At 42.4% G+C, this 26,326-nt stretch overlaps 1 protein-coding gene across 4 annotated transcripts in view; it reads right to left on the bottom strand.

The window, feature by feature from the left end:
- The window catches only part of OSBPL5 (oxysterol binding protein like 5), a 177,753-nt gene extending 156,940 nt beyond the window's left edge, over positions 1-20,813 (bottom strand). For all 4 annotated transcript variants that reach the window (XM_017813172.1, XM_017813166.1, XM_017813136.1 and 1 more), the window contains exon 1: positions 20,701-20,813. In XM_017813172.1, coding sequence (XP_017668661.1) covers positions 20,701-20,715 — 15 coding nt within the window. In that variant the 5' untranslated portion in view covers positions 20,716-20,813. The remainder of the gene's footprint in view (positions 1-20,700) is intronic.
- Positions 20,814-26,326: the final 5,513 nt, after the last annotated feature.

The raw sequence follows: 26,326 nt of genomic DNA on the forward strand, positions 1-26,326 counted from the left end.
CAGGCAGGACTGGTACATCCTGCAGATGCTCTGTGACAGCAGCAAGTGCCCCACCATCATTAATTATGAGGCTGAAGGAACTCAAAGATTTAAAGCTTAATAGTCTCTGGAGACATCAATCTTTCCAGAAAAGAGGGAAAAAAAAAAGCTTAGGAGAAGTTTTAGCAGCAAAACTGCTTTAACAGCTACTGTAGGTCTAATGAGACTGCTAAGGAAAGATGGAAAGCATATGGATTAGATTTATTGGCATAAATCTGGGGACATCAGCATAGCTGCAGAAAACACCATTATCAAGTCTTTGAAAATCCAAAAAAAGACAGCCTTTTAGTACAGAGATATGGGAAAAAGAGGAGGAGATAGGATATGGTATCTCAAAAGAAATAGATACCTGTCTTATTTCATGTGTATTTTTGGACTCAATTTTCTGCTTGCATAAATCAGTAGAAAACTCATCTCCAGCAGCATATTTAGGTACATAATTAGCTTTAAGTAGAGGCTTCATCCTGATTAAAATCAATCTGTATTTAATCACATTGCTGCATTTGTGCCTAAATCAAAATGCTCTTAAGGATCTTAAAGCTACAATAGTATAAAATAGATCTAAGAGGTCAAAATCAGATATTCTAGGGCAGAAGGTAAACTGCTACTGCCGATGAGCTGCTAGAACAAAAGGTGTTATCTTTTACCAAGAAATTACACTTCGCTATGTTATGACAAAGAGAGTTTGTCTTTTCACCTTTTTCCTACTCTGTTTCCCATCAGCTGACAATGATTCTACATGAGTCAGAGCCCAAAATACAGCTGTAATTCTTAGGACAAAAGCTAAAATGCAGCAAACTTTGTGCATAACATTTAAAGATACTCAATGAATTACACGAACTGATTCCACAAATAAACAAAGCAGCTAGTAATTGATATGAGTTATTCAGGCTGACCAGATATTCTGAGACTCTTACTACTGTAAAACATCAGAACTAATGTTGCAGGTCTAAATAATAAACACTGCAATTTAGCAAAGTGGTTCAACATGTATTTCACTCTGATTGAAGTGAAGCTGAGATTAGAGAGCACCACATTCTGAGGTGGGTTATGCCTTAACATTCCTCATTTCAGTGAAGAGTAGCACACAAACTTCTGGAACTTACAAGAACTGGAGAATCTTCTAAGACATCCACATTAAAAAAATAAAAGAGAAAGGCAATTTCACTAGTTCTCTCTAGCACAAAAAACTAACACATTAATTCATACCAACATCATGGATTGCAGAATAGTTTAAATTGCCCTGTAAGTCAAGAACATAAAAAGAACCACAGCTTGTTTCAGAGCTACTTTCAAATGGGATACTTAAAGAATCAGCAAGCCAGAAAGTTTCTTGGCAACCCAGTGTTATGTATCTTCACCTTGTTTTCCCTTTGTCATTCTTCAGTCAATGATTTGCAATTTTCCAACACAGAAAATCCTCTTTGAATTTTCTACAGGGAAAAAAAAGACCTCCACACCAAAACCTTTCCCATATTCAGGATCTATCCCTTTTTTAAAAGCTAAATAAAAGTCTCCTTTCTTTTGACACCATTCAGGGAGAAAGGAATGCTAATGTAAGCACCTCAGGACTAAATTATTTTAAAAGCAATGCCAACCTTACTCATCTGGCTGATGCCCCTCTGGCTGAAGACCCATGTTGACCACAGTCTCTTCAAATTCCCTTGCACACACTTCCACATCTCCTGGGTCAAACTGTGCTCTGGGAATTGCCTCCTTTCTGTTCTCTGTCTGCACTAGACACCATGGAGCTGCTTTGTGTTAATCAGCCCAGCACAAACACCCAGGCAACAGCTCCCAGAGCAGCAATCCCCTATTTCCCACTGCTGCCTCACCTTGCACAGGCACCCACAGGAGGGCCTAGGACCAAAGTGCAGGAGTAGGGGCATGGAAGGAAATCAGCCTTGTGAGATGAAAAGAAGTGAGGAGGTGCCACAGATGGGGGAAGCCACCTTGGGTGGGCAAGTGGGATGTACACACCTCTGGGAGTGTGGGTGGTGTGCACAAGTGGGTAATGGTGGAAAACATAATTGTTAGCAATTAGCAGAAACAAGATAGTGATTAGCCCATGGCATTTGTCATTAAATCTTGATGAAACTCAGTGCATGCAACCGTCTTGGTTAATGGGCTACCACTGATAGTGCATAACTAAACCACTCCAAAACACCTCTGAAATGGGAAAATATCCCTGAGCTCTGTCACACTCTTCATTCTAGGGAAGAAAAATTATGAAAGGTATGACATTGTACTGGGACTTTAAGAGTACAAATGCCTCTTCCCAGGAGCTATAACCCTTCACATAGTAAAATCTTTGAAATAATCGCTCAGTACTTACATATTCAGGTCTTGGACGGGCTTGTACTGCCCTGCAGTACATGAAGTCTACTTTAGCACTACTTGATCTCCAGCTAGCTGGAATGAATCCATCTTAGGAGCATCAGTGCTTTGCACTGATTTATTTTACCTCACTGTCTTGCATGGGACAAGGGCCTATGGCTCAAGCTAATATGTTACAGTGTCAGCTGCAATAAATTGGGCACATGTGCAAACCCTCAGGCATCTAATTTATGCACCTGTAAAAAACTAGTTTGGCACTTCTGGTTCAATATTGGCATATGTGCAGCTGTTGAAGCTGAAAGGTTTCAATAAGTGTTAAGGAAAACTGCCTGCAGACTACTGGCCTGTCTCCTTATCCCAAGAGGTGGGGAAAAGCAAATCCTTTTTTGGATCCTGTAGAGTCTAGTAAAGCTCTGTAGAGAAACAGAATAAAAAGACATAGGAGACAAGCCACCAGAAACACTTCAGAAATGCCTAGCACAAAGTCTGGATAAAGCTTTCCTCTCAGAAGCCTGCAGTGCACCAGAGACAGTCTTTACTAGGAAGTCAGTCTGGGGGCTATTGCTCACCCAGAGCTCAGTGCTCACTTAGCAGGGTGGAAGAGAAAGAAAAGAAAATTCCCTTGGCTCCCAGCTGAGGGCTGGGTCCAATATACAGTCAGTGTTGGGGCTGCTCAGGTGCTGGATATAAAAGAGAACAATGCTTTCTGTTTAAGATGCTGCCTTTCACCTGTAAAATGTGTGCCTTTCTTATTTTACTAGACATTTCTCTTGGGCATTAGCTTGCCATGGTCACAATCATAGCTTACTTTAAGCTATCTTTATAGAGATTTTGGCTGTCTCTCTGGGTCTCAGTGCCCTGAGCTGGAGGATCTTGACTGTGAGAATGATCAACTCCCAGTCGACCCTGAAACTGTGTGGGATCTGCTGCTCAAGCTGAATCCCTACAAATCTGTGGGGCCTGATGGGGTTCATCCAGGAATCCTCAAAGAGCTGGCTGATGTCATCCCACAACCCCAGAGCTGACTGGAAGATGGTGAATGTTGTCCCGATTTTCAAGAAGGGCAAGAAGGAGGACCACGGAAGCTGGCCTGTCAGTCTCACTTCAGTGCCTTGTAAAATTATGGAGAAGATTATTCTGGGAGGTATTGAAAAACACCTGCAAGGTAAGGGAGTCATTGGTCATAGCCAGCACTGCTTCATGAGAGGAAAGTCCTGCATATCCAACCTGATTTTGTTTTATGACAAGGTAACCCACCTGACTGATCAAGGGAAGCCAGTTGATATAATTTTTTTGGATTTCAGTAAAGCTCTTGATACTGTCTCTCACAGGATCCTTCTGGACAAAATGTCCTGCGCACAGCTGGATAAACACGTCGTGTGGTGGGTGAGCAATTGGCTCATGGGTCGAGCACAGAGGGTAATAGTGAATGAGATAACATCAAACTGGTGACCTGTCACTAGTGGGGTTCCACAAGGCTCCATCTTAGGCCCTGTGCTCTTCAGCAACTTCATAAGTGACTTGGACACAGGACCGGAAGGGATACTAAGCAAGTTTGCACATGACACAAAACTGGGAGGACCTGTTGACTCTCTCAAAGGCAGGGAGGCCCTGCAGAGGAACCTCAACAAGTTAGGGGACTGGGCAATCACCAACCATATGAAGTTCAACAAGGGGAAGAGCCAGATTCTGCACCTGGGATGAGGCAACCCTGGATGTATGCACAGACTGGGGAATGAGATGCTGGAGAGCAGTGCCGGGAAAGGGACCTGCAGGTCCTGGTCAACAGCAAGTTGAATATGAGTCAGCAGTGCCCTGGCAGTCAGGAGGGCCAACTGTGTCCTGGGGGCATCAGGCAAAGCATCGCCAGCCAGTCGAGGGAGGGGATTGTCCTGCTCTCCTCTGCACTGTGCGGCCTCACCTTGAATATTTTGTGCAGTTTTTTGGCACTGCAATATAAGAAAGATATTAAGCTATTAATTAGCTTCCAAAGGAGGGCAACAAAGATGGTGAAGGGCCTTGAGGGGAAGCTGTGTGGGGAGTAGCTGAGGTCACTTGGTCTGTTCAGTCTGGAGAAGAGGAGACTGAGGGGAGACCTCATTGCAGTTACAACTTCCTTGTGAGGGGAAGAGGAGGGGAAGACACTGATCTCTTCTCTGTGAACCAGTGACAGGACCCGAGGCCATGACCTGAAGTTGTGTCAGGGGAGGTTTAGGTTGGATATTAGAAAAAGGTTCTTCACCCAGAGGGTGGTTGGGCACTGGAACAGGCTCCACAGGGAAATGGTCACTGCACCAAGACTGACAGAGTTCAAGAAGCATCTGAATGATACTTTCAGGCACATGGTGTGACTCTTGGGGATGGTCCTGTGTAGGGCTAAGATTTAGACTTGATGATTCTTGTAGGTCCCTTCTAACTCAGCATATTCTGTGATTCTGTGAAATATCCCACCTGACTTCCGGAAGATTTTGGGGGTGAGATTAAAAAAGACAACAAATGGGGAAGGTGCTACTTTTGTACATCAATTCTTCTGATTCCTTTTCTAGGCACATCTTCTAGAAATGCCTTATGCAGTAAAACACAGCCCTGTACAAGGAACCCACACCTGGAAGCATTCAGAGTCAGGACCCTGCTGGGAAGGCTTAAAGGGAGGCTTTAGGAGATTTGTAAGTTCTGTGCCAGCCTTAGGACTGAGATAAATGTCTCTCCAGAATACAGACCACTCTCATTTTCCCTATAGCCCTTTTCTCCCTGAAAGAGCTTTTTAGAGAGGCAATATTATTCCAGCTCCAAAGAGATTGACTAGTACAAATAGAAGCTAAAGTAACTAAACCTTGGAATTACAAAAAAAAAAAAATAAATGGGACCCCAGTGCTACCAACGATACAATTAGCTGATTGTCACGAGACTGTTAACAATAGACACTTTTCAAGAATAAATCCTTATGCTTTCAAGAGATATGTCTTTTCAACCACCAGCTCTTTTAAGAGTTTCAAGATAAATGAGTGCAAAGCAAATTAATGGAGAACACAATGTAGTCACTTAACATTCTTGATATTGATTCCATTTCATTAACGGGTAAGCACTTTACTCTCCCGCAGAGAGATTTTCTTCCCTCCTCAGGTATCTAATTACAAGAATAAAAATAACTTAATAGACTCTTCCCCTTGGAGCCTTCCTCTAGATATATTTCCAGAACTATACCTTGATGTATTTTTTTTTTTTTTCAGTCAGGACTATGTAGAAATTTTAGTACCGAAAAAGGCATGTGAGCAGTTTTTCTGCAGGCTTGAAGCATTTGATTCGCCTGTTAGAAACACCATCCATAAAACCTGCACTGCAGTCCTCATCCTTCAGAAAGAGTGGCAGGGAAAGACAGTAGATGTGTCAGGATGATGTTTACTGTGCCCAAATTAGCAACTGGTGTGTGGGCATCAGTGTGCATCTTTGAGCGTTGGCTTCCTGTTTGTGGAAGTCATTCCAGTACAAAGCTTGAGCCTTTCCGAATCACGTTGGCCATTTCACCAGGGCTACAGCAGTACTGAGGAAGGGAGCTGTGTTTTAGCCAGAAGATGGTTGTCTTGCAGTACAACATATGCCAGCTTTTCCGCCAGCCCAGCTGGAAAACAGGACACACTGGAATCATTCTCTGTGGCTATATGACTCCTCTGGCACTCAGGGTACCCTGTGCAGAACAATCTTCCTAACTTTACACATCCCAACGCTGTATCACGCAGATATAGCCTTAGCTTTCAACAAAGCATAATGGGTTTTCCATGCAGAGCAGATGAGTAAAAAACAAAAGAAGATTAAAAACCGTGTCTCTGACTAGAGAAAGTTACTCAGGTCTATAAGTAACTTAAAGTCAATAATGCCTGACAAGAAAGGATATACTGGTCAAGAAGATTTGGGGTATATTGTAATAAAACTTTTTTTTCTCTCTTATTTGAATTATTTGCAACATCAACACAAATTTTTAAAGTGTTTTGTTGATTGTCAATTGGCTTTTTTTGCTGATCGAGATTGACCCACTTATAGCCCTGACTAGAATGGAAATGACAAAATAACTACAGGAAATGGCTTCTTTCTGCTGCTCTCCACAGCAAATGTTTAAATGCACAGAAATTAGCACAATTTTCAGAGATAGAAGTTATCCGAGAAATTAAGGAAGAACAATATGTCTTAAAAGACTAAATCTGCTCCAGTATTTTCAAAACAATATGCAAGACCTGAGGTGTGTGGCTCCGGCTAGCACTAGGGAGAGTAACAACACTACAGCACAGATCTTTGAGACAAACATATCTGAGATGTGATTTCACTAAGCTTTAAGCCAGCACTGCACTGTAAGAGCTTACAGCTTCCTGGGAATACAGAGGAGAAAGCAAATAAACAAAACCAGTGAAGAGAAAAATATCTGAACAGCAAAGGCAATGTGCGAGGGAAAGGTAAACAGAAATGACAGTATTATTTGCATTTGTTGCCTAGAAAATTGGCCATGATCAAACTGATCAAGATGAATGCTTTTAAAGAATGGGTAATCTGAGTTCTTTTAAATTAATTTCACCTCTAGTATGAGCTGCAACTATATATGCATACATACATTTTGACAGAGATGGACTGACTAAGTTGAACCCTTTTCGTAAGCACCTGAGCACACATGGTAAAGAATAAACATTTGGAGTGAACTACAGGTAACTGTAGTCATGTAGTCAATAGTGTAAAAATCCCAGTCAGTACACAGAGACCTAGACCTTCACAGTGTAGTTAATCCTGTTTTCAAAAGGGCACCACTAGTGGCTACAATGATTTGCTCTCTGTAAATGGTCACTCTCACTGACTATTGGGGGATTTCTACCAACCAGAAGTCTAACTAAAGTTAGACAAAAACTTACTTAGTTAGTCTAACAAGGTAAAATAACCTCTGTAGAGTTAAAAATTTGCCTGGAAGGCTTTTCTGGCATGGCATTTTATATTTGTTTCCATTGAAATTAAGATCATTTTCTGATTTACTTCAATGGGAGCATGTTTCCATTAATGCCAAACATTTTGAGAATGTTGTGTTTCTTATATTCAAGTGTAAAAACAATGATCTTTAAGCTATTACTATCAGAAAGAGAGCTGGAGTTCCTCCAGTGATTTAATTTGGTCTGCAACAAACCACACTGAAAGATACAGTTATATCCAGGCTTTTATACAGAGGTTCATCACATTTCAATTTCCACAAGAAGACCTTGTTTAAGTGAAGGCATTTAAAGCAGCTTCTCAGAAAGGGAGCACACAGAAACTAGTTTGATTGACTTTTTTTACTAGCAAGGCACTGGACAACACTGCCTGGCACCTTGCTGTACAGACCAACAGACGGCTGAGAAACAGATGGGGGTATGACCTGACTTTGTATTTAATTGGAAAATCATCCTTCTTATGCCAAAGGCTTCTTCACCACCCTAGAAACAATCATATAAAGGAGATGAAGCTGGCTTTTCCTGTAACACACTGAGAAAATAGATAAAAAAATTAATTCTTACCCCAGTGTTGACTTACAGATACAGCAAAATTCAGTCTCTAAACAGGAATCTCAGAAGACATGAGGACTGCCCAAAGGGATTCTTGGTAGGGTTTTTCCCTCTTTCCATCCTACCTACTCTTGGACCTTACCTCAGAGCCAGCTCTTCAGTCTTGGGTAGACACCAACAACAATCAGTAATAAAACCTCCTTGGTAGGATCCCCTCTTTTGTGAGTAGCCAATATTTTGTTGCGATCTCAGGATTACTATGAATTGGAACCAGCTGTCCTTGCATCCCCTCCATAGGCTCTGCACAGGGCCATGGAGCACATACTGTCATGCCAGGCTTGAGATTGTAGTCTACCAAAATGAAGTTTGTAAACTATGACACTGATAAATTTTATCCAATAAAAACATTTCCAGTGTGAGGCCAAAGAAGAGGGTTGCAAGTTTAAAAGCCATGGCTAAGGGTACATTTTTCTTCTAAGCAGAGGGAATATGAGGTGAAAAGAAGCTAAAAACCAAGCTACAAAAATATTAGTGCTTCTAGGCATGCCCAGAAACAACTAAAGAGAGGATTGTATTTTGTTTGATAGAAAAGAAGAGCTCTGTTGCCCAAATTAAAAATAACAGAACTTCATTTCTCTGAATTTACTTCACTACACTGCTGGCTTTATCTATGCCTGGCTTAAATCCTGAAGTAATTGGAAATCATTTAAGTAGAATAATTCATGCTTATAGCACTTGAAAATTCAGTCCAGTGAGTTTATAAGAGTTTTCGCAAGAAGTTTACAATAGACCTGAATTTGCATATTTGGACCTTTGCTGGTACCAATATCAGAGGACAGAGTGGTGTGTTCCCTCTGTCGACACATCAGGAAACCACAAGGCAAAAGATTCATGTGCAAGAGCTGATATCTGACATTCTTAGGCCAGAAGCCAACCTGGCAAGCACAGCACTTGCAAGGCCCAAGCAGAAAAGGTTTAAACTGTACCTTAGCAGCTGCAAAGGCTTTTGAAATCCTACCCTCCGGAAATCATAACCTATTTCTTCTCAGCTTCTGGCAGAGCACACACTCTTCTTATTAATAAAGCAAAGCATCTCCAAGGAATTCACAACCACTGGAAAAAAGTCTAATGTAAAGTATTGATTTAATTTACAGAGCTCCAGATAAAGGTATTTTACTTTGGTATACAATGTGAGGCAGCTACTAGTAAGACAACACATTTAATCGTAAATAAGGTGTTCATAAACTTCCTTGACTGCAAATACAGCAGAGCCAAGGCCATGCAAAATTGTGTTCCTGAATTTTGGCAACTTGACCAGTCTCAAAATTTGATGCCTTATCTTACTGCAATTTATTCTTGGTCATGCTCAACTCTGCTAATATTAAGGACAGAATTTTTTTCACATTGAGTCCTCAGTTTTTCAGCAGTTCTGGACTCTGAGACTTCCCTTCAGCTTTCCATTCTTAATTCTACAGGGATATTATGAAATAATATTATCTGTTTTATGCCAGAATAAATGAAGGTCACTAGCTATGAAGAATCAACTTCTTATTAAATCTACTTGTGTGTGTAAGAAGAAGGATCCACATATGAGTATACATATTTAAAGATAAAATTAATACTGTACTTCTAATATTCATTAGAACCCTATAAATTATGTATAGAGTCATTTTTATAAGGCCAGAAAAGATCATCGGTCATAGTCTGGCTTCTTGTTTAGACAATATCACTGAACTCACTCATACATATCAATTTTATATTTAAAAAAAAAACATACATCATCTTTATTTAGCAATTTAAGTGGTAAAGGGTTCCCAACAAGCACTGATAAGTCGTTTCAGTGATTGATTACCCTCTTTCATGTAAAGATTATTTTTATCTGCTTATCTTCCAACCCCAGTGCTGACTGCCAGACAGCAGAGCCTCTGTAGTGCTGTCCCTACAGCAGGATGCAGAGCTGGGCAGAGACAGCTAGAGTAAACCAAGTGCAACCAGCAGCACAGCCTCCAGAGACTGCTCCCTACCTAACACAGTCTTGTTGCAAGGCAGGCTAACTTAGCCCAGATTCTGGGAGAAGCTAAGGCAGTTGTGCTGCTCCTGGTACCCAGAAAAAGCCTCAGGGAAGCAGTTTGGGTGTCCCTACAACCACATCCTCTCATGGTGCCGATATCCATGGGCTGCAGCCAGGTGGCCTAGGAAAGGAACTCCTCCCAGCACAGTGGCAGGAGGCAAAACAGACAAGTCCCTCCCAAACTGTAGTCTTTGGTGAGAGGACTCCAAAAACCAGCTGCACCTGCCTTGCCTCCCTGTGCTTCAGCTCAGCTGGCACGAATGCCTGAAGAGAACATCCTCATCCTCTTATAAGAAACACATAGAAACACATAGTTTGCTTCCTGTGCCCGCTTCCAGCTGAGCCAGACAGCCCTGGCCCAGCAACCATCTTCTGTTTCGTGTGTCAGCAGTGCTTTTGCTACTTCCTTCCAGGTCACTGCCCTGGCTCTAAAAGCACATTCCCTCCACCTTCAAAACCTTGACAGAGTCTGATTTAAAACAGCCACTGTCAGCATTCGCTGCTGGCAGCTCGACCCTCAACTGACAGCAAAGCAGGGAGATCCTTCCCCCTCCCAATTCCTGCCATATATATCTATTTGTGGTAACAATAAAAGCTAAGGTAACTTCCCTATCACCATTCAAGATGTTATAGCAGCCACTGGAAAAAGCCTTTTCCTCCCTGATTCTGCTGTTCACTGAACATCTGCTCCCTGCCCATCCCCACTGCTGCCCAAATAGATTCCTATAACGAAAGCCAATCAATCTCAGGTAGTTACTGGAGGAGCAAAAAAAGAGAAAATTTGGTTAGGTCATAGTCTGATTGCTGCTATGAATCTGCCTAGTCCCATCAAAACTCCTTTTGAAGTCTTGTTCACATCTATTTTGTAGACTTTAATAGCAGATGTGTTTCTGGCCAAGCATTTTTAGAGGAATATTTTTCTGCAGACCCTTTGAATGAAAGAACCCCCTGACATCTCATTGCTCATAAGGATCTGAACATACACTGTACAGCTCTTGTGTTGCACCTGACTGGTCCTTGTGCAAGCAAAACCAAACATCCTCTCTTCAGAAGGGTACTATTTCCTTCTCTCTCCCAGAGATTTTGGGAATGTAGTCCAGCTGACACATGCTGGGCCACAGTCAGTACATGGGAATCTCCCTGAAGACACAAAAATATGTCTCCAGTTCTGGAGTTCTGTCAACTCAGATAAATCTTTATCTGCATCTAGCCATGGCCAGAACAGAAATGCTTTTTTCAGAGGAAGCTGATGAGCTTGGCAAACCACATCCTCCTGCACCATAGAGGGACAAGGGATAAGCAAATCCCTGGCTGGCAGAACAAGGAACATCAAAGAAGAAAGCTGCAATGTACCCTGCCAGTAATTTTTGATGGGGGACTCAGGGCCAAGCTGGACGGGCTTGTCTCTGCCTTCCTCTGCAGCCTGGGCAGCCTGTCACACTTCCAGACTGGTTATATATTCTCAGCATTGGTTCTTGATCAGACTTTTCCTGTCATTTTCTTGGGCAGCAATGCTTCCTTTACCAGACAGAAATGACTGCTAAGACACATGGAGTTACTCTTGCAGATTTGCTATTTAAGGTTAAGAAAATGGGGAAAAAAACCCAGGACTTTTACATATATTGTCAAATAAAAAAAATGTCCTTTGTTTCTTATGGGGAGGCAAGGGACAATCCATATTTAATGCTACATCATTTCCATTATGAAACCCTATTTTATTCTCATTTGTGAAAGAAAATTGGTTGAAGTTCCAAAGGGCCTGATTCTCTGCTGCACAAAAATGGTAACTAACTTCTCTGTGAGCACCATGTACTCACTTACAGTTGGATGAAGCTTAAGTGACGCTTGTCCTTGTAAGTGACCAAAGAATGTCACTGATACCTGCCCATGGGGCTGGGTACCTGCTGGGTGATGAACTCAACTGGCTTTGGCGGCACCCCACCAAATGGTGTCAGGTAAAACTCTGCATCTAAGTCTGAGGTTGTTTTTTTCAAAGGTTTAGCTATTGGTCTTATTTTGAGGGTGTCCTCCAGGAAGAACAGCTTGCCTCAGCACTAAAGGGTCAGGCTGATCTTAAGGACGCCCTTTAGAGTTTCTTTTCTTTTAACTTAAGTGGCCTTGCAAGTGGCTTATTAAATTGGCATCAATTTAGCAGCAATTTTTGCAGTTGAATTTTGATATTTCAGTTTACTACGTAGAGTTTTGCATTTCTTTTTTGTGCTCAAGGAGGAGGAGGTAGAGGTTAAAAAAAAGGGCAGTGAACAGAAGATTCATGAGCAGGATAAAGTAACATTCTGCTCTTGAAGCAATGGAAGCAAGCAATTTTTAATGGGATTTGACTTCATGTCATATAATTTCAATAATCTACTGTACACAGAGTGATATTTTCTCAAAAAAATTCAGAACATTTCATTTAAAAAAAACCCCAAACTTTTCTTAGTTTTTCCTGAATTTGTTTTACTCTTTATGGTAGCCAAATAAATTAATTTCAATAAAACAGTAATATATCAAGTGTCAGTTTTTAAGAAATTCCAGTATTGGGGAAAATATAGTTTCATTTTTTGAGAAGTTTGCGCTTGTTAAAAAGACAATTCTGCCCAAAGAAATTTGCCAAACTATTTTATATTTGAATAGAGGGATTGCTGTATTACAAACAGGCTGTGTTTGTTTTGCTGGCCACACTGATGGCGTCTCCACAAATTTACATTGTTTGAAAACAAATGTGAGATATATAAAAGGGACCACGCTCGTTTTTTGATTAACTACCACAGCCACATCCACATCTCTTTCTCTCTAGATACTGCAGACAAGGTGTCCTGCCAGGAGAAGTAACCAAGTCTAGAAATATCCTGTGCACTGATGCACCATCTTCTTATCTCCCCACAGACCACCTAATGGGTCCTGTATTTCTGTGTATCTCTCCTCCTTACTCCTTTCTATATCCACCAACCACCAGTGGCTCTGGAGGATTGTCAACACCTGATGACTCAAGTATATGCATGCCAATCAAGCCATGGAACTGCCCCATCCTGTGCCACAGCCTTCCTCTCAGTGCAGACACTTGTCATAAACTTGTTTGCCTTTGAGAGTTGTACCCCTCTGCTGAATTTTGTTGTAGGGTTAATGCTTCATGGACAACAGAATCACAGAATGGTTGAGGTTGGAAGGGACCTCTGGAGGTCATTGAGAGCCCCAGTCTATGCCCTGCCATGGTTTTACAAGCAGCTGAAGTCTCCCTACAGCCATGACCAGCAGAAGCTCTGCACCATCTACCTTCTCCTCTATGCAACATATTGCAACATAAACTTTCCAATTCATGAACACATTGACTGGTCTCTGCTGTCTTTTTGGGGAAACCTTTTGGGCCTTTTGCTTTTGCATAAGGATTGCATAAGCCTCAACTTCCTAGGAAACCGGGCTAAAAAAATTCAAAGCATATTAAGTGTCACATCTAAGATTAGAGCCTGCAGGCAGGGATATGTAAACCAAATGTGTGCTATGAAGAAAACAGCAGAGTAACTGAACCCAACTGGCTCCTTGCAAGCTCAGGAGAATCTCTTTTGCACCTAGGCTCCAAACCTCTGATGGACTCTCTAGGAAGCGGGAATAAACAAATCTTAGGTTTAGCGTCAGAAGAGACAGACACTGGGCACAGAAGAACCGAAGGACTTGCATTAATTTATGGGCACCAACTATCACACCCTATGATAATTAATTCCTTTAACAGGCCTGAAATCAATCCCTCATTACTAAAGAAAACTGGCAGAAACAGTAGAAATTGCTCTCGTTGCACATCTGCTACACCTAGACCGAATAATACTTTGCTCCCATGCTGGCAGGACTGCTGATGTCACGGGAGCAGCTGCATCACTGGCTATACTGGCAAAATGAGCTTTCTTACAAGACAAGCAAATGCAATGTACTGTGAAGTTGCGTGTGAGGATCTGTGCTTTTAAGGATAAAGGAGCATTCTGCACAGCAGCCAGCTGACCTACATTTACAGCTGAAGACATAAAGCTGACCCGCAGGGAGTTCTGTCTAACCTACAAACACAGAAGGAGTGCTAGTCAAGCAGACCATGTCTTTTAAGATTATAAACTGAGCAGGAGCAACAGCATGGGGACAGGCTTTTCCTGCTGCCATATGTAAGAAGCAAACCAGTTCAATATAGCACAATGAGCCACTGCCAGCAGGGAAGCACATCTCAGGGTAACTCCTACCAACTCAGTGTGCCTCGCTCTGGGGAGGAAAGCACATTGTTGCTATGTGTAGACAAACTGAGTGAGCGCTGAATGGGCTGAGCTGGGCAAATCAGGTCCTGGGGTCCCACTGGAGGCAGTAAGGCAAAGCCAGTGCTGCTGTGCTCTCTGCTACCTCTCTCGTGGCTTCTAAGCTTGCATAAGTAGCAACATCAAGCCACAAACACAGTTGGCCACGTGAGAAAGGATGACCTTCCAAAAACCAATACTGTGTTGTAGGGTTGCTAGGCCATAAAGAAAGAAGAGGAGGAGACAGAGGCACAACCTTCCCCAGGCACAGGAGTGATAATTGCAACAGCATAAGAGAATCACACACACTTGGGACTAGATTTTTAATCCCCACCAAACAAAGTAGCTCTGTTGAGATCAGCACAGTGCTGCTCCACACTGTAGGAGGATCTCCCTATTGGCATAAATCAGCCTTTAGAAAAAAGGCTTCCAGTTAATTTGCAGAGTCCTGCCCTAAATACACTGACTTTTCTTGAACAGACCATTCCCTGTCCCTCTGCGGAGCTGCATGGTCACATGAAAGCTAAAGAGCACATGAGCTTTTTTTTGCACTGCTACAGTGGTAGAGGAAAGATGTAAAAGAAAAATTGAAAGTTACTAGAAAACAAAATTGCATATCCTAAACCCACCTATTAAAGACAGACTGTAAGTGTTAATTAAGCCACCTTGCCTACAGTTAGATTACATCACACCGTTTTACCCCTGGCAAGCAGGAATGACAGCTCTATACTTTGGAATTTTATGAGGCAAAACCAGAGCAAAGAAAATAGCTCTGCTGGGCTCTGTAAGTGTATGCAAATAACCACAGAAGGAAATGATCATTAATAAAGCCTGGATAGAAAGACTAGTCAGTGTTACTTCCCTTTTACTTTTCAGAAATCTAACCATCTTTTACCAAAACTTCACACAGCCAAGACTTTTCCTGGGACCATGTAAATACCAGATATAGAGGCAATAACTGGAAGCCAGTGCAACTTAACTGCAGTATGAAGCAAGGACTAACTGCTGAGACACAGCCACGTGAATTACCTGCAACTCAGAGCTTGCGTTGGTGCAAATTGCTGCAGTGGGTATCTAAATATATCACAGACTTGACTGAGTCAAGTGTGTTACCTTTATTTTCACGTAGAAGTCACTGCCCATATAGGTTCTTCATAGCATTTCTGTGGCACTCTGATGGAAAGTGTGCTGCCCACATACTGGAGCCAACATGTGACATAAACCTGAACACAAAACACTCATGTTTCCATGTATCATATCTTTGTCCTTTCACCTAGCCAGAGCCTTGCATGATAAAAGGGGGGTAAGAAGTTGACTTAATATTTCCTTTTTTTTTATATTAAACTTTGATGTCCACCATGTTAAACAAAGACAAGAGGAATGAAGTTTTGTTTGCAGGCCAAGCAGGAATGTTTAATATAAAAACCTAATTTGCTGTGATAGAATGCTTGAGGAAATTCCTGCTTCCTGTGTCATGGATTCTGGAAAATAATTAAGTCACAAAATCATAGAATATCCTGAGTTGGAAGGGGCCCACAAAAATTGTTGAGTCCAACCCTCAGCTCTGCACAGGGCAAGTGCTCACTGTTCTTATGCTGAGACAAATGCATTGTCCATCCATGCTTAGTTTCAAGTGTAATCATTTATATTACAAAGGTTGAGGCATTTACCTGTTACTGTCTCTGACAATCTTATCATTTTAGCAAGTCACTTCCAGATTTTACTCCTCTCAGATAACCTTTCAGCAAGTTCATGATCAGCAATTATTTGTGGCCAAAGTTAGGCCCTTTCTACTTGTACTAAATAAAGACATTTCTATTAATTTAAGGAAGATGGACTAGAAAAACATATCAAAGGTGATTATGGGAATCAACTTATAAGCCCCTAAACCACTTTTAATGTTAGAAAGTCAGAGGCTTTGAAGCTGCTTTTGATAACTTTAAATATTTTACCCTAATCTTGAGCTACAGCAATTTACAAGAACCTGAGGAGATGACAGATCATTCCACACAGTAGGAAACAGCCTGTCAGACATAGTTTTTGTTAGCTGCCATCTCCTCTAAGAACAGAGATAGTGACCAGCATATATTCCATGTGGCAAATTACATATTACATAAAACCTGTACTGGTCATCTGGATATATGAAACATTGCAGAACTCTCTAAAGGGAACCCAAAATATAAGTAAGTATATAATTCCTTTGTAGTCTAAACTGAAAATTACATGCCTGTAACATCACGAAGAGCATTTTTCTCAAAAAAACCTTCCTAAAAAACCAAGAGAAATCAGGTATGTTGGGGAAACATTTTATATACTAGTACCAGAGTATTGGCTGAAAGTTCACATCACTCCTTGTTTTCACAGTGTCTTATATTTGAGTTCCATGAAACAGTAAATTAATTGATTACACAAACTTGAAAGGTTCCCCTCCCCCTTCAGTTACCTGTGTGGAGAACAATTTTTGCAGCTTTCTGCCTTGTTCTAGCTCTCCATGTGAGAGCCTATTTTAGCCTAGATTCCCACGAATTGCCACATTTTATTGGTTTCTTCTTCAAAGGAGCAATGCCCATCTGGACACACTTAGCCAGCCACATTTCATCATGCATACAAAATGATGCATGGTACAGAAATGCACCATCTGCCTTGGCGTTTAAGCTATCAGATTGTACCCATCATTTGCAAAAGGTTAAGGGGACACAAATCTTTGCTTACATGTGGTAATGGTTGACTGTGCAGTTTTGCCATTTGCTACTGCCAGAGCAGAAGCTGAAACTACTCTGGGTGTGCTGACAGTGTTGCAGCAGTGACGGGTGGCCACAGGTTGCTGTCTTACTGATGAAACTTTCCCAAAGCAAGACCAATAAGCTTTCCCCCTCTCATTCTTCCTGCTTTCTTCCTGTATCTCCTTGCCCCTGGAAGGATCACATGAAAACTGTGAGAGAGGAAACCTCTTGTGTTTGTGGAAATAGAAGTGTATATACACACGTGCTTTGTAAACATTTAAGTTTACATTAAAGGTATGAGCTGTGCACAATCATTGTCCTTTTCTGGTAGGAACACCCCAGAAAGGTCCCAAACAATGACAGCCCACCTAGATCAAAGTGGCTGCAAGAGCTACACTGTAAGGGAGGGCATGAGCTGCTCTGAAGAGATCCTATCACCCATCCATCTGTTGTGAATGCGGGTGCAGAAAACAGGAGACTAGTTGTCACCTAGGTCCTGTTTTCTCCCAGACTGCAATGCTCTGCAGATAATAACGAGCAAACTTCAGCAAGCTTTGCTTTCCAAGATGGTATTTCCATGGAGATATTCCTGAATGCCTCCAGCTGGTGTCCTGGCTACGGATTTCAGTTTTGTTTCTAAAAGGTATGATAAATACCATGACTAAAAGCAAATAGGTTGCCTTTATTCCAAGGGGGAGGGGGGGTGAGGTTGGTGAGGTTTTTTGTGATGCATATTTCTCACACACAAAGAAATTCTAAGTTTGCTTTGCTTTACTTTCTAAATAAAGCCCTCCTATCTGGTTAGTTTTTTTCTGTCCCTACATGCCAGGCATCCTGGAATCTCGATTGTGCACCATGGAAAAACCATTCTCACATATTCTGTGAAAGAACGAAATTTGCTGGTGGGGAAAAACCCTTCCAGTTCTTTGATTTGGAATGTGAAGAAGCTTCTGGCTCTGCTTCTGAGGTGGGTGCACCATGCACCAAGCCTTCAGACTGGAAAACTCTGAGCTACCTAAGGTACCTTCTCCTGGTAGTTTCCATTTTCTTGCTCAAGAGAATATTCTAATCAGAAAGGCCAGATCAAATGTTACGTTCCGTATTCCCAGAAAGTAAGTGCCTTACTGTTGCAGAAGCTGTAGAGCATGTGATCAAAGGATGCCATATGGGCCATTTATTAACAATGAAAAATGAATGCACCATTTGTCAGGCTGTAATTAAAATGGAAGAACAATTCCAGTTTTCATTCCCATTGTTGATCTGGCTATCGGTATCACACAGCATAAACAGTTTCTTGCCTTATTACTAGTAGCATGAATCCACAGCACATCAGGTTTATACATGAATATTGATAGTAAATATTTCATATTATGGCTCAGTAATAAGCTGATATATATGTAAGCACATTGCCTACCAGCTTCCTACTATTATACATGTTAATGGGATTATGTTTATATACATATACAGAAATACAAATTCAGAGGCAAACTAGCCAACAAACCCAACAAAGATAAAAATAAAGTCACTGCAGTTTACGTGTCATTCTGAATTCCAAGTGCTTTAAAATATTCCCATAATTTGCAAGTCCACGTTCTAAATGAACACACTGTAAAAGCATTGCACAAAAGCTATTCTAAACTGTCAAAATACAAATCAGTGTATTTCCACTTTCTTCACTCAGATCTTAGTTGAAAACTGAAACATTTCCAGATAAATGCTTTTTTAAAAGTCAGAGAATCATAGTTTTCTCTTGGATCCATTTCTACAGAATTGCCAAATATAATCATTAAAAAAGATCACAAGCTTTATGATATTTTTAGTTGCCTGCTTTTTCCACTTTTCGCCATTCCCCCCTCATCTTCCATTTAATGGCAGTGCCTGTGATTTCTAGAAGGGATGTTTCAAATCTAATGAGTATGAATGTTAGCTTCCCATGGCTCCCTTAGAAGCCTCAGACAGCAAGAATAGGAACAGGAAAAGGGTAGAAACACAGGAACAAGCAAAAAAAATAGTTTAGACTATTTATAGGGCCAACTGAACAAATGTTTAGAAGACACAGCATCAAAGTTGGTCAATGCTACCTGACACAATTGCACCAAAGTCATATTAAACCATATTTTATGCATAATTTCTCATTGATATAAGGTCCTACTTAACTTTCGTAACCATGGGTGATAACAGAGCCACACAACTTCATGTACTGTCATTCCATTTGAAGCGGGAGCCAGTTCGATAAATTATTTCCTTCTGCAGCTGAAATACAGCTAGAATTGCACCAAGGCCTCCCCTCTCCCCCACTTGAACATAGTGGGGAGACTCTTCCTTACAGCTACAGCTGCAAGTCAGTGTTCGTGTCTCTCCTCCACCTGCAAAACTTGGCCCTCCTACACCGTCCTCTTTCCAGAGTTCTCAAAACATAACTTCAACACTGCTTGGAAAGGCAGCTGTGGGTCAGGTGATTTTTAGAGGCTACAGCCAGCACCATACCATCTACTTCTGTCTCCTTAAGGAACATCAAAGGCCAACAAGGTACTGCAAAGCTATTCCAGTCAGGGCAAATCATGAAGCTGCTCAGGTTCCCCATTGGCACTCAGAGAGAAGAATGCAAAAAAGCATCACTGCCATCAACACAGTTGTGCTACACACAGCCCAAGAGTATGGAAAGTTCTAGCTCAGGAAATCTTTGAGGACTGTTTATAGCTTTACTCAGCTTTAATTTTAATACTTTGTCTTAGACCTGGGAAAGTTATTTTGTCCCTGTACTATGTTTAGCAGGGATCTGTTTGCAGAAAATGCTGTTGCCCCACTTCCTGCACCATCTCTTCTAACAAAAAGAATGATGAAACATTAGAGAGAGGTATTTTGAACAAATACAGGGATAAAAGGTTGTTTCCCAAAGCTGTTAAAAAGACACCATTTCAAACTCCACTCTGAGTATTAGGGGCTCTGCAGGTTGTTAGAGTAAAACTCAGAATATTTAGTATCATTTCTGAAGCAGCAGGTATGATGTACTTTCAGGATTAGCTGCATCTTTGTATATTATAGGACTGCTGCAGTCTAAAAAGCTGCATTCCTTCATTCTGCTCCAGTGCTGCTGGTCAATCATCAATTCCTTAGGTAGCAATAGTTTTGGAGGCTCATCAGAAATGTTCATCTGGAGAGCTGTTTGCAAGTGATGTAGGTGCATTGCAGTATCCTGACACTTTGAGCTCCACACACTTTGGGGGCTACATTAAAAACATTTCCTTCCTTAGCTCTGCCCTATTTTTGCTCTGTTGCAAAGCACAACTTGCAAAACGATCCATAGCATCAAACTTCACAGAAGTTACCCTTAAAAAAAGGAAGGGCAAGATTAATCAGCAATTTTTAGAAGACTTGAGCAAATATTAGCAAGGAGCTCTGGTATTTTGAGTTTCCACTAGCAAAATAATAAAACTGAAGAAAACATTTTAATATCAACATCTTGCAGCTGCATCTTGTTCTCTCATGCCAAAAAGCTTAAATCAATGTGTTGCAGCACAGGAAATAACCAGAGTAGGACACAAATACAGTGTTTCAACTTAGATCATTGCAACAGTTAATCGAGCATTTTGTGAGAGCAAGCAATTTACCAAGTACATTTTCACATAATTAAGCAGCAAACGAGACACAGTCCACAGGAGCTGCACATTTAATTGTGTCAGCGATTATATTATAAAGCACTTCACGCATATACATGTGGGTATATGGACCTATCGTTATATACTTACCGTGCAGCAAGGCATGGGTGTTACGTTGGTCTCAAAACAATTGCTTTACAGCCCCAGGCAGAGCAACCTTCCTCTCACTCTCATCTCGGGCAAGTCAGTGTTTCTGGAAGGTGGCCAGACAAGATCAGATTCATCAGCCAATAAAATTGTCTAAAGCTGCCGTTCCACAGGAGACCGTTCCTCCGGCTGCAGGCTCAGGAGCAGCCAATAAAGGAGAAAATCAGCATCAGAGTGCAGGCAAGCATTTTGTCCCATACCAAGGGTCTGCTCTCCAAAAATCTGGCTTCCCCCTCCCTGTGCTGCTGTATGCAGTCATCCTGCATGAAAAACAACTCACACTTGGCTTGCCTGGCTAACATGGGTGCACAGCTAATTCTGAACAATGACAAGGGTAAAGAAATGAGTCAAGCAGGTGCCTCATGTGCTGGGAAGCAATACAGCAACATCCAGAGCCGTGGATTCGCACTGCTAAGGGGGATACCACACCAGACCTAGCTTTTTATGGGGCAGTGGAAATTACTGCTCACAGAATGTAGCATTCACCTGAAGACAGAGGTGTTATCCATGGTGGGCAGTGTGGGGGCTGTGAAAACTTTACCCCTATTTTATCTTCCAGAGCTGATCTGCTGCAGTGGCTGCAGGAAGTCATCCTGTCCTCAGACCCACGTGTTTGTCCTGAACTTCACTGCCATTTGTGAGAGCCCTTGACTTCACCCTGTCAGTCCTATGGCAGCAGCAAAATATCGCAGTGTGCAACAAGACTTCACGGAATTGGCAGTCGGAGCTGGCTGACATTGGGGAACCTTAGGGTTTGCCTTTTCAAGGAAAACCAAAAGAAGTCAGTCTTACTATGTGTTAGCTAACCAACAGTAAAGCCTAAAGATGACAAGGCATTTGTTGCAGTTATGCATGTTAGCAGGTCATGAAAGGCCTTTGGAGGTCTTCGCCTGTAAATTAACACTCTGAGGAAGACCAGGCCTATGTGTCACCAGTTTGAAAACATGTATTTTGGCAGCAGATGACCCATTTTGCCACAAAATCTAAATAGAGAAATAGCACAGGTGTTCTCTCCACATTGCTTTACTCCCTTACTGTAATTTATCTCCCCTAACTTCTCTGAGGTAACTTCTGGTTTCCACAGAAGTTTTGCACAAAAGGTGCTTCATCTGCAAAGCTGACTTGCCATCCAATCTGAGGCCAACCAAGGCCAAAGCCCAGGTTTCCAGCAACATTTCTTTCAGTCTCCTGACACAAATGAAGAGCAAATCCCATCCAATCTTCGCCAGTAACATTACATAACCTCACCTATGTGTATTAGAGGACAAAATTGTCTGTAGTTCAGACAACCCCTTGAAAGGCTAAGACTTTGCAAAAAGCTACACTGCACCTTGAAGTGAGAGGAGATTCTTAATGACAAAGCAAATGGTAAGGAAAAAAAGATTAGAATATGAAGATTAGAAATTAGAATATATTAGATATTAGAAGAGGGTCATCAAGACTGTCATTAACAATAACCACTTTTCGCTTTCATGTGCCATTGCCTTTAATCTCCTGGTTCAACATGGATATATTTTCACTTATTTATGTGAGACCTCTGCTCTCTTTTCATGCTGATACTACAGCTCTTTGGAGGACCACAAGCCAGAGATGGTACCCCTAAGAGCTCTGAAAGCTGTGTTACACAGGAGGAGCTAGAAAAGAGGCTCCTCGAGAGCCACAGTAGCTAAAATCAGGCAGCACAGAGGCACAGCCTAACAACTCAGCAGCCTGGACTTTGCACTCTGATCTTGAAAAGCAACATGTGGAAGCAATTATGATCTGGATTTTCCTTTGATGTAAATTAGCATAGACCCATGCTAATTCACATAGGCTTTTCTTCCAGCTGGGGATCTTTTGCTATCTTTGGAAAACGCAGGGTTCCATTTGAAGGAATGGTATTCCCCTTTCATATTCCCCTTTCAATGGCAGTTCTGGGCAGGGAAAAAATGCCAGTCTGAGGGCAATTACATGCTGAGGGCTCCCTCAAATAGGGTCTTGTCAAGTAGTAGCTTAGGAAAACAGTGTCTTGGTTGCAGAGGCAGCCAAGCTGAACATATACTTACTAGAAGCAACCATCTTAAGGAAACTAAGGGAAACATGGCAGCAAGTGAGGAGCCCCCACACCTTTGGGAGTAGGGGAGTGCAAAGCCAGCAGCAGGCCAGGGCCCACACCAGTGGCATACGATAGAGGGGGATGCCAAGCAAGTTACCAGAGCAGCCTGCCACCAGGAACTTCTCAATTTTCATACAGCTGAAAACAAAAATCGCTCAGATAAGCAGGTCTGCTGGTATCCCATCCCACTGGCAAGCATTGGGTTGTGCACGTCGTTCTAGAAACCTGGTGAACACCTGGGTTTTCTCCTTCAGTGTGTTTGGAGTGAGGTCAAACTGCACAGAGAGATGCTGTTGCAGGGTTTGGTTTATAAGCTTTAGGCTCAGGATTTAAATGCAGTAACAGAGAGTGTTTTCTAAGCTGCTTTCTACACGTATTTGAGGTGGGTTTGGCTCTAATTAATTTGGAACAGGGCAGGGAGTTCAGATATTTTCCTTTTCTCTCTCTCATATCCCTGTGTCCCACTTTAGTTTTAAAGTGGTAAGGCCCATCTAGATTAAGGCACTCAGAGGGAAAAGGGAGACAAAGAAAAGAAATCTAGCTGAATTAGAGATGGCTGACAGGGCATATCATCATCACAATCCCGTGCTCAAAGCTTTTCAGTATCCATAAACAAGAGTGGCCATGCAAATCAGTGAGTCATTCCAACAGCTGAAGGGGTAAAACCCTACCAGACAAAAAAACCCGGCTCACCAAGGACTTTCCATAGCTTTCCTGTGCTTTGCCTGTCCATAGCCCATTTTTATTCTCTTGAGCACATTTATCCTTAGGATAGCTTTGTGAAGTAGGGTGTTCTGTCTAGGAAAGCTACCTCACCTCCCTACTACTAGGATAGCCCAGCAGCATGCAGGAAGCCTGTGACACTTCAAGGAGCTGAAGCATATCTTTGTAGTTACACAGCTAAGGCTGTTAAAACTGCATTGGGCTTCTCTGTAACACAAGATCAAAAGCTGCTTCCCCCTTCTCCATCTCTTCCAGCACCTGGATATGCAGTTGCATCTGTGTGTCCTCAGTGAGGGGGTTATGCAGTCTTAACTGTATGTTTTATGGGCTCAGTATTTGCATGCTTTTTAACATTTATATTTTTAATAAATAGATGACCTCAGCGTTTAAAGACAACATATGGATTTTTGGGAGAAAGCTATTTTATATTCAACTCTTCACGCTTACTTTGCACACAAATGACAGGGAGATGGTGTGACTTGCCATAGGTTTACCTTTTCTAGCAAGGAATGTTGAAAGTCCATGTATAAGAAAAAATAGTAAAACTATCAGAAGAACTCAGACTGGTTTTTCATCCACCTCAAGTCTAAGCAGTCCCTGCTTGAGGGTTCTGTTCTGTGAACTCCGGAAACATGGAGAAATCCAAGTGCAATAAACACCAGAAAGCAGGCATCAGTCCTAGAGAAGAAATAAAGCAGGCTGCAGAGAGTAACAGATTATTTCCCCGTGTACTGTCTACACTTGTGAGAAGTGAGATACCTTCTCTTGGAGCAGGCAGGTCAGCAGGCACAGCATCCAGTGGCCCTTGCCTTAAGGCAGAAGGCTGCTTTGGAGTGAGCAGAACACAGAAGGAGAGACAAGATCAAAGACCTGGTGTTTCAGTGCTCAGCTCCATATTTCTTCACACAGTCCTTTTCCATATACAGCCTGTGATGAGCAAAAGCTCTGTCAAAGCTGTGGTTTCTGTGTGTCAGAGTACCTGTACCAGCTACCTGTAATAAACATCTTCTGTGTATGGTGTCCTGTGACACCATAATCACCAATAAGCGATTCACAGTGGGGGAAAGAAACAAGTCATATTGTTCAGAACTCACTTTGATTCAGATGAAGCAACTCTGCAAGTCTAATAATGCAGCTTTTGGCCTTTAGTGTTATTTACGGGAAAAGTAAATTTGAACAGACTTGCCAGGTTTGTTTAAAGAAAGGAAGGGACTGGGCTTTTATTTACACACACCCCCCTGCTCCTTAAATCAGTTTGACACTGCAGTATAGAGTCAGTGCCCTCTGATTGGCAGCCTCATTACCATCTGTAACAAATGTAACATCTTATAAATAATTTATGTTGTAACAGCAAAGACAGTTTGGAAGGAAGAAAACATTTAGGGAATCTGGGATCAGAAAAGGCTAGAGTGAGTCAACATGGGCCTCACTGTTTCCATGGAATTAAGAGCATTACCCTACCCACCTTAGCTGCAGTCAAATTGCAGCCCAAACGACCAGGAGGGAAATATTGCATTAGATTATCAGAAAGGAAAGCACTAAGCAGGGAGGGAGATCTCCCAGGCAGAGAGCATGCCGGACTGGGACCTAGCAGGAACCAAACCTATTTTCCATCTCAGTTGCTGATTTCTCTCCCACTCTACGCAGACCCCTAACTGTGAGGGGGAGGAAATTTGTATAAATAAATGAAAAATTTTAGCAAACAGCTGTTCTAGCGTAAATACCTTGTCACATCCCATTTTATGCTTGTTGAAAAAAACTTTACTCGTGCTTCCTCTGCTGCACTTGGACTAATTTATCATGCATTATGTATGTTCCTCCGTCTCAGAGTTTAATTATTCATTAATCCCTCCACCCTCCCCGTCTTTCCCCTTCCACTTGCACAAGGACCAACCAGTATGATTCATCAACTCAAGCCCTCCATCACCATCAGCTCTCAAGGGTGTGAACCTACAACCTGGCCCAGCTCTGGACACTGCTGGCTTCTACCAGAGAAACCCAAATCCTGCATGTTTACTGACTGGTTTGGTTCAGACCTTGGGAAGAGGTAGGAGCACTGTGTCAGAGCCAGTAGCTGATGCACAGAAATGTCATCTCCCCTCTGGGCTCCCTAACAACCCTCCTGCCCCTTGAGCAGGTGCTGTGGGCTGAGGGGAGCCCAGTGTACCCCCAAAAAATCTGGTGTGGCCACCAAGGCGTGCACCAGAAATCCTGATGTGAGGTTTGAAAACAAACTCACCTCAGCCCCCCCCAGTGGTAGAGAACCCCAAGGAGCTGCCTCAGCATCCCCTCCCACCTGCCCAGGGTGATGCCAGTCTCAGAGAGCCCTGAGGAAACCCTCGCCTGGGATGGGACTTGCTGTTTCTCTCAGCACCATTTTCACTGTGATTCTGTTTGGAAGAAAATGTCTGAAGAAGGCAGACCTACCTGCAGGGTGCCACAAGGGCTGGGTACCTGGTTACACAGGGGCCGTGCCAGTCCTGTCGCCAGCAATGCAGGAAGTGGAGTACACTGGATGTGGTGGCCGGGTCAGATGAGGAGCCTGGGCCCAATGGTGGAGGGGGTGCAAGGAGAAGATCCATGCCAGGTGCTGGCGGCAGTGAGGGGAGGTCGCTGTGAGGAGAGGACCCAAGGGCTGCCCTGTGATGGACCCAGATCATTCCCCATCGATCCCACCACAGGGCACTGCCCAGCCTGTCACAGAAGCTGGTGCTGCCTCTGGGAAAGGGCAAGGGAAGGCACAATACACAC

The sequence above is a fragment of the Lepidothrix coronata genome, unplaced genomic scaffold (genome assembly GCF_001604755.1).
Source record: "Lepidothrix coronata isolate B3197 unplaced genomic scaffold, Lepidothrix_coronata-1.0 Scaffold1, whole genome shotgun sequence".
Classification (NCBI taxonomy): Eukaryota; Metazoa; Chordata; class Aves; order Passeriformes; family Pipridae; genus Lepidothrix; species Lepidothrix coronata.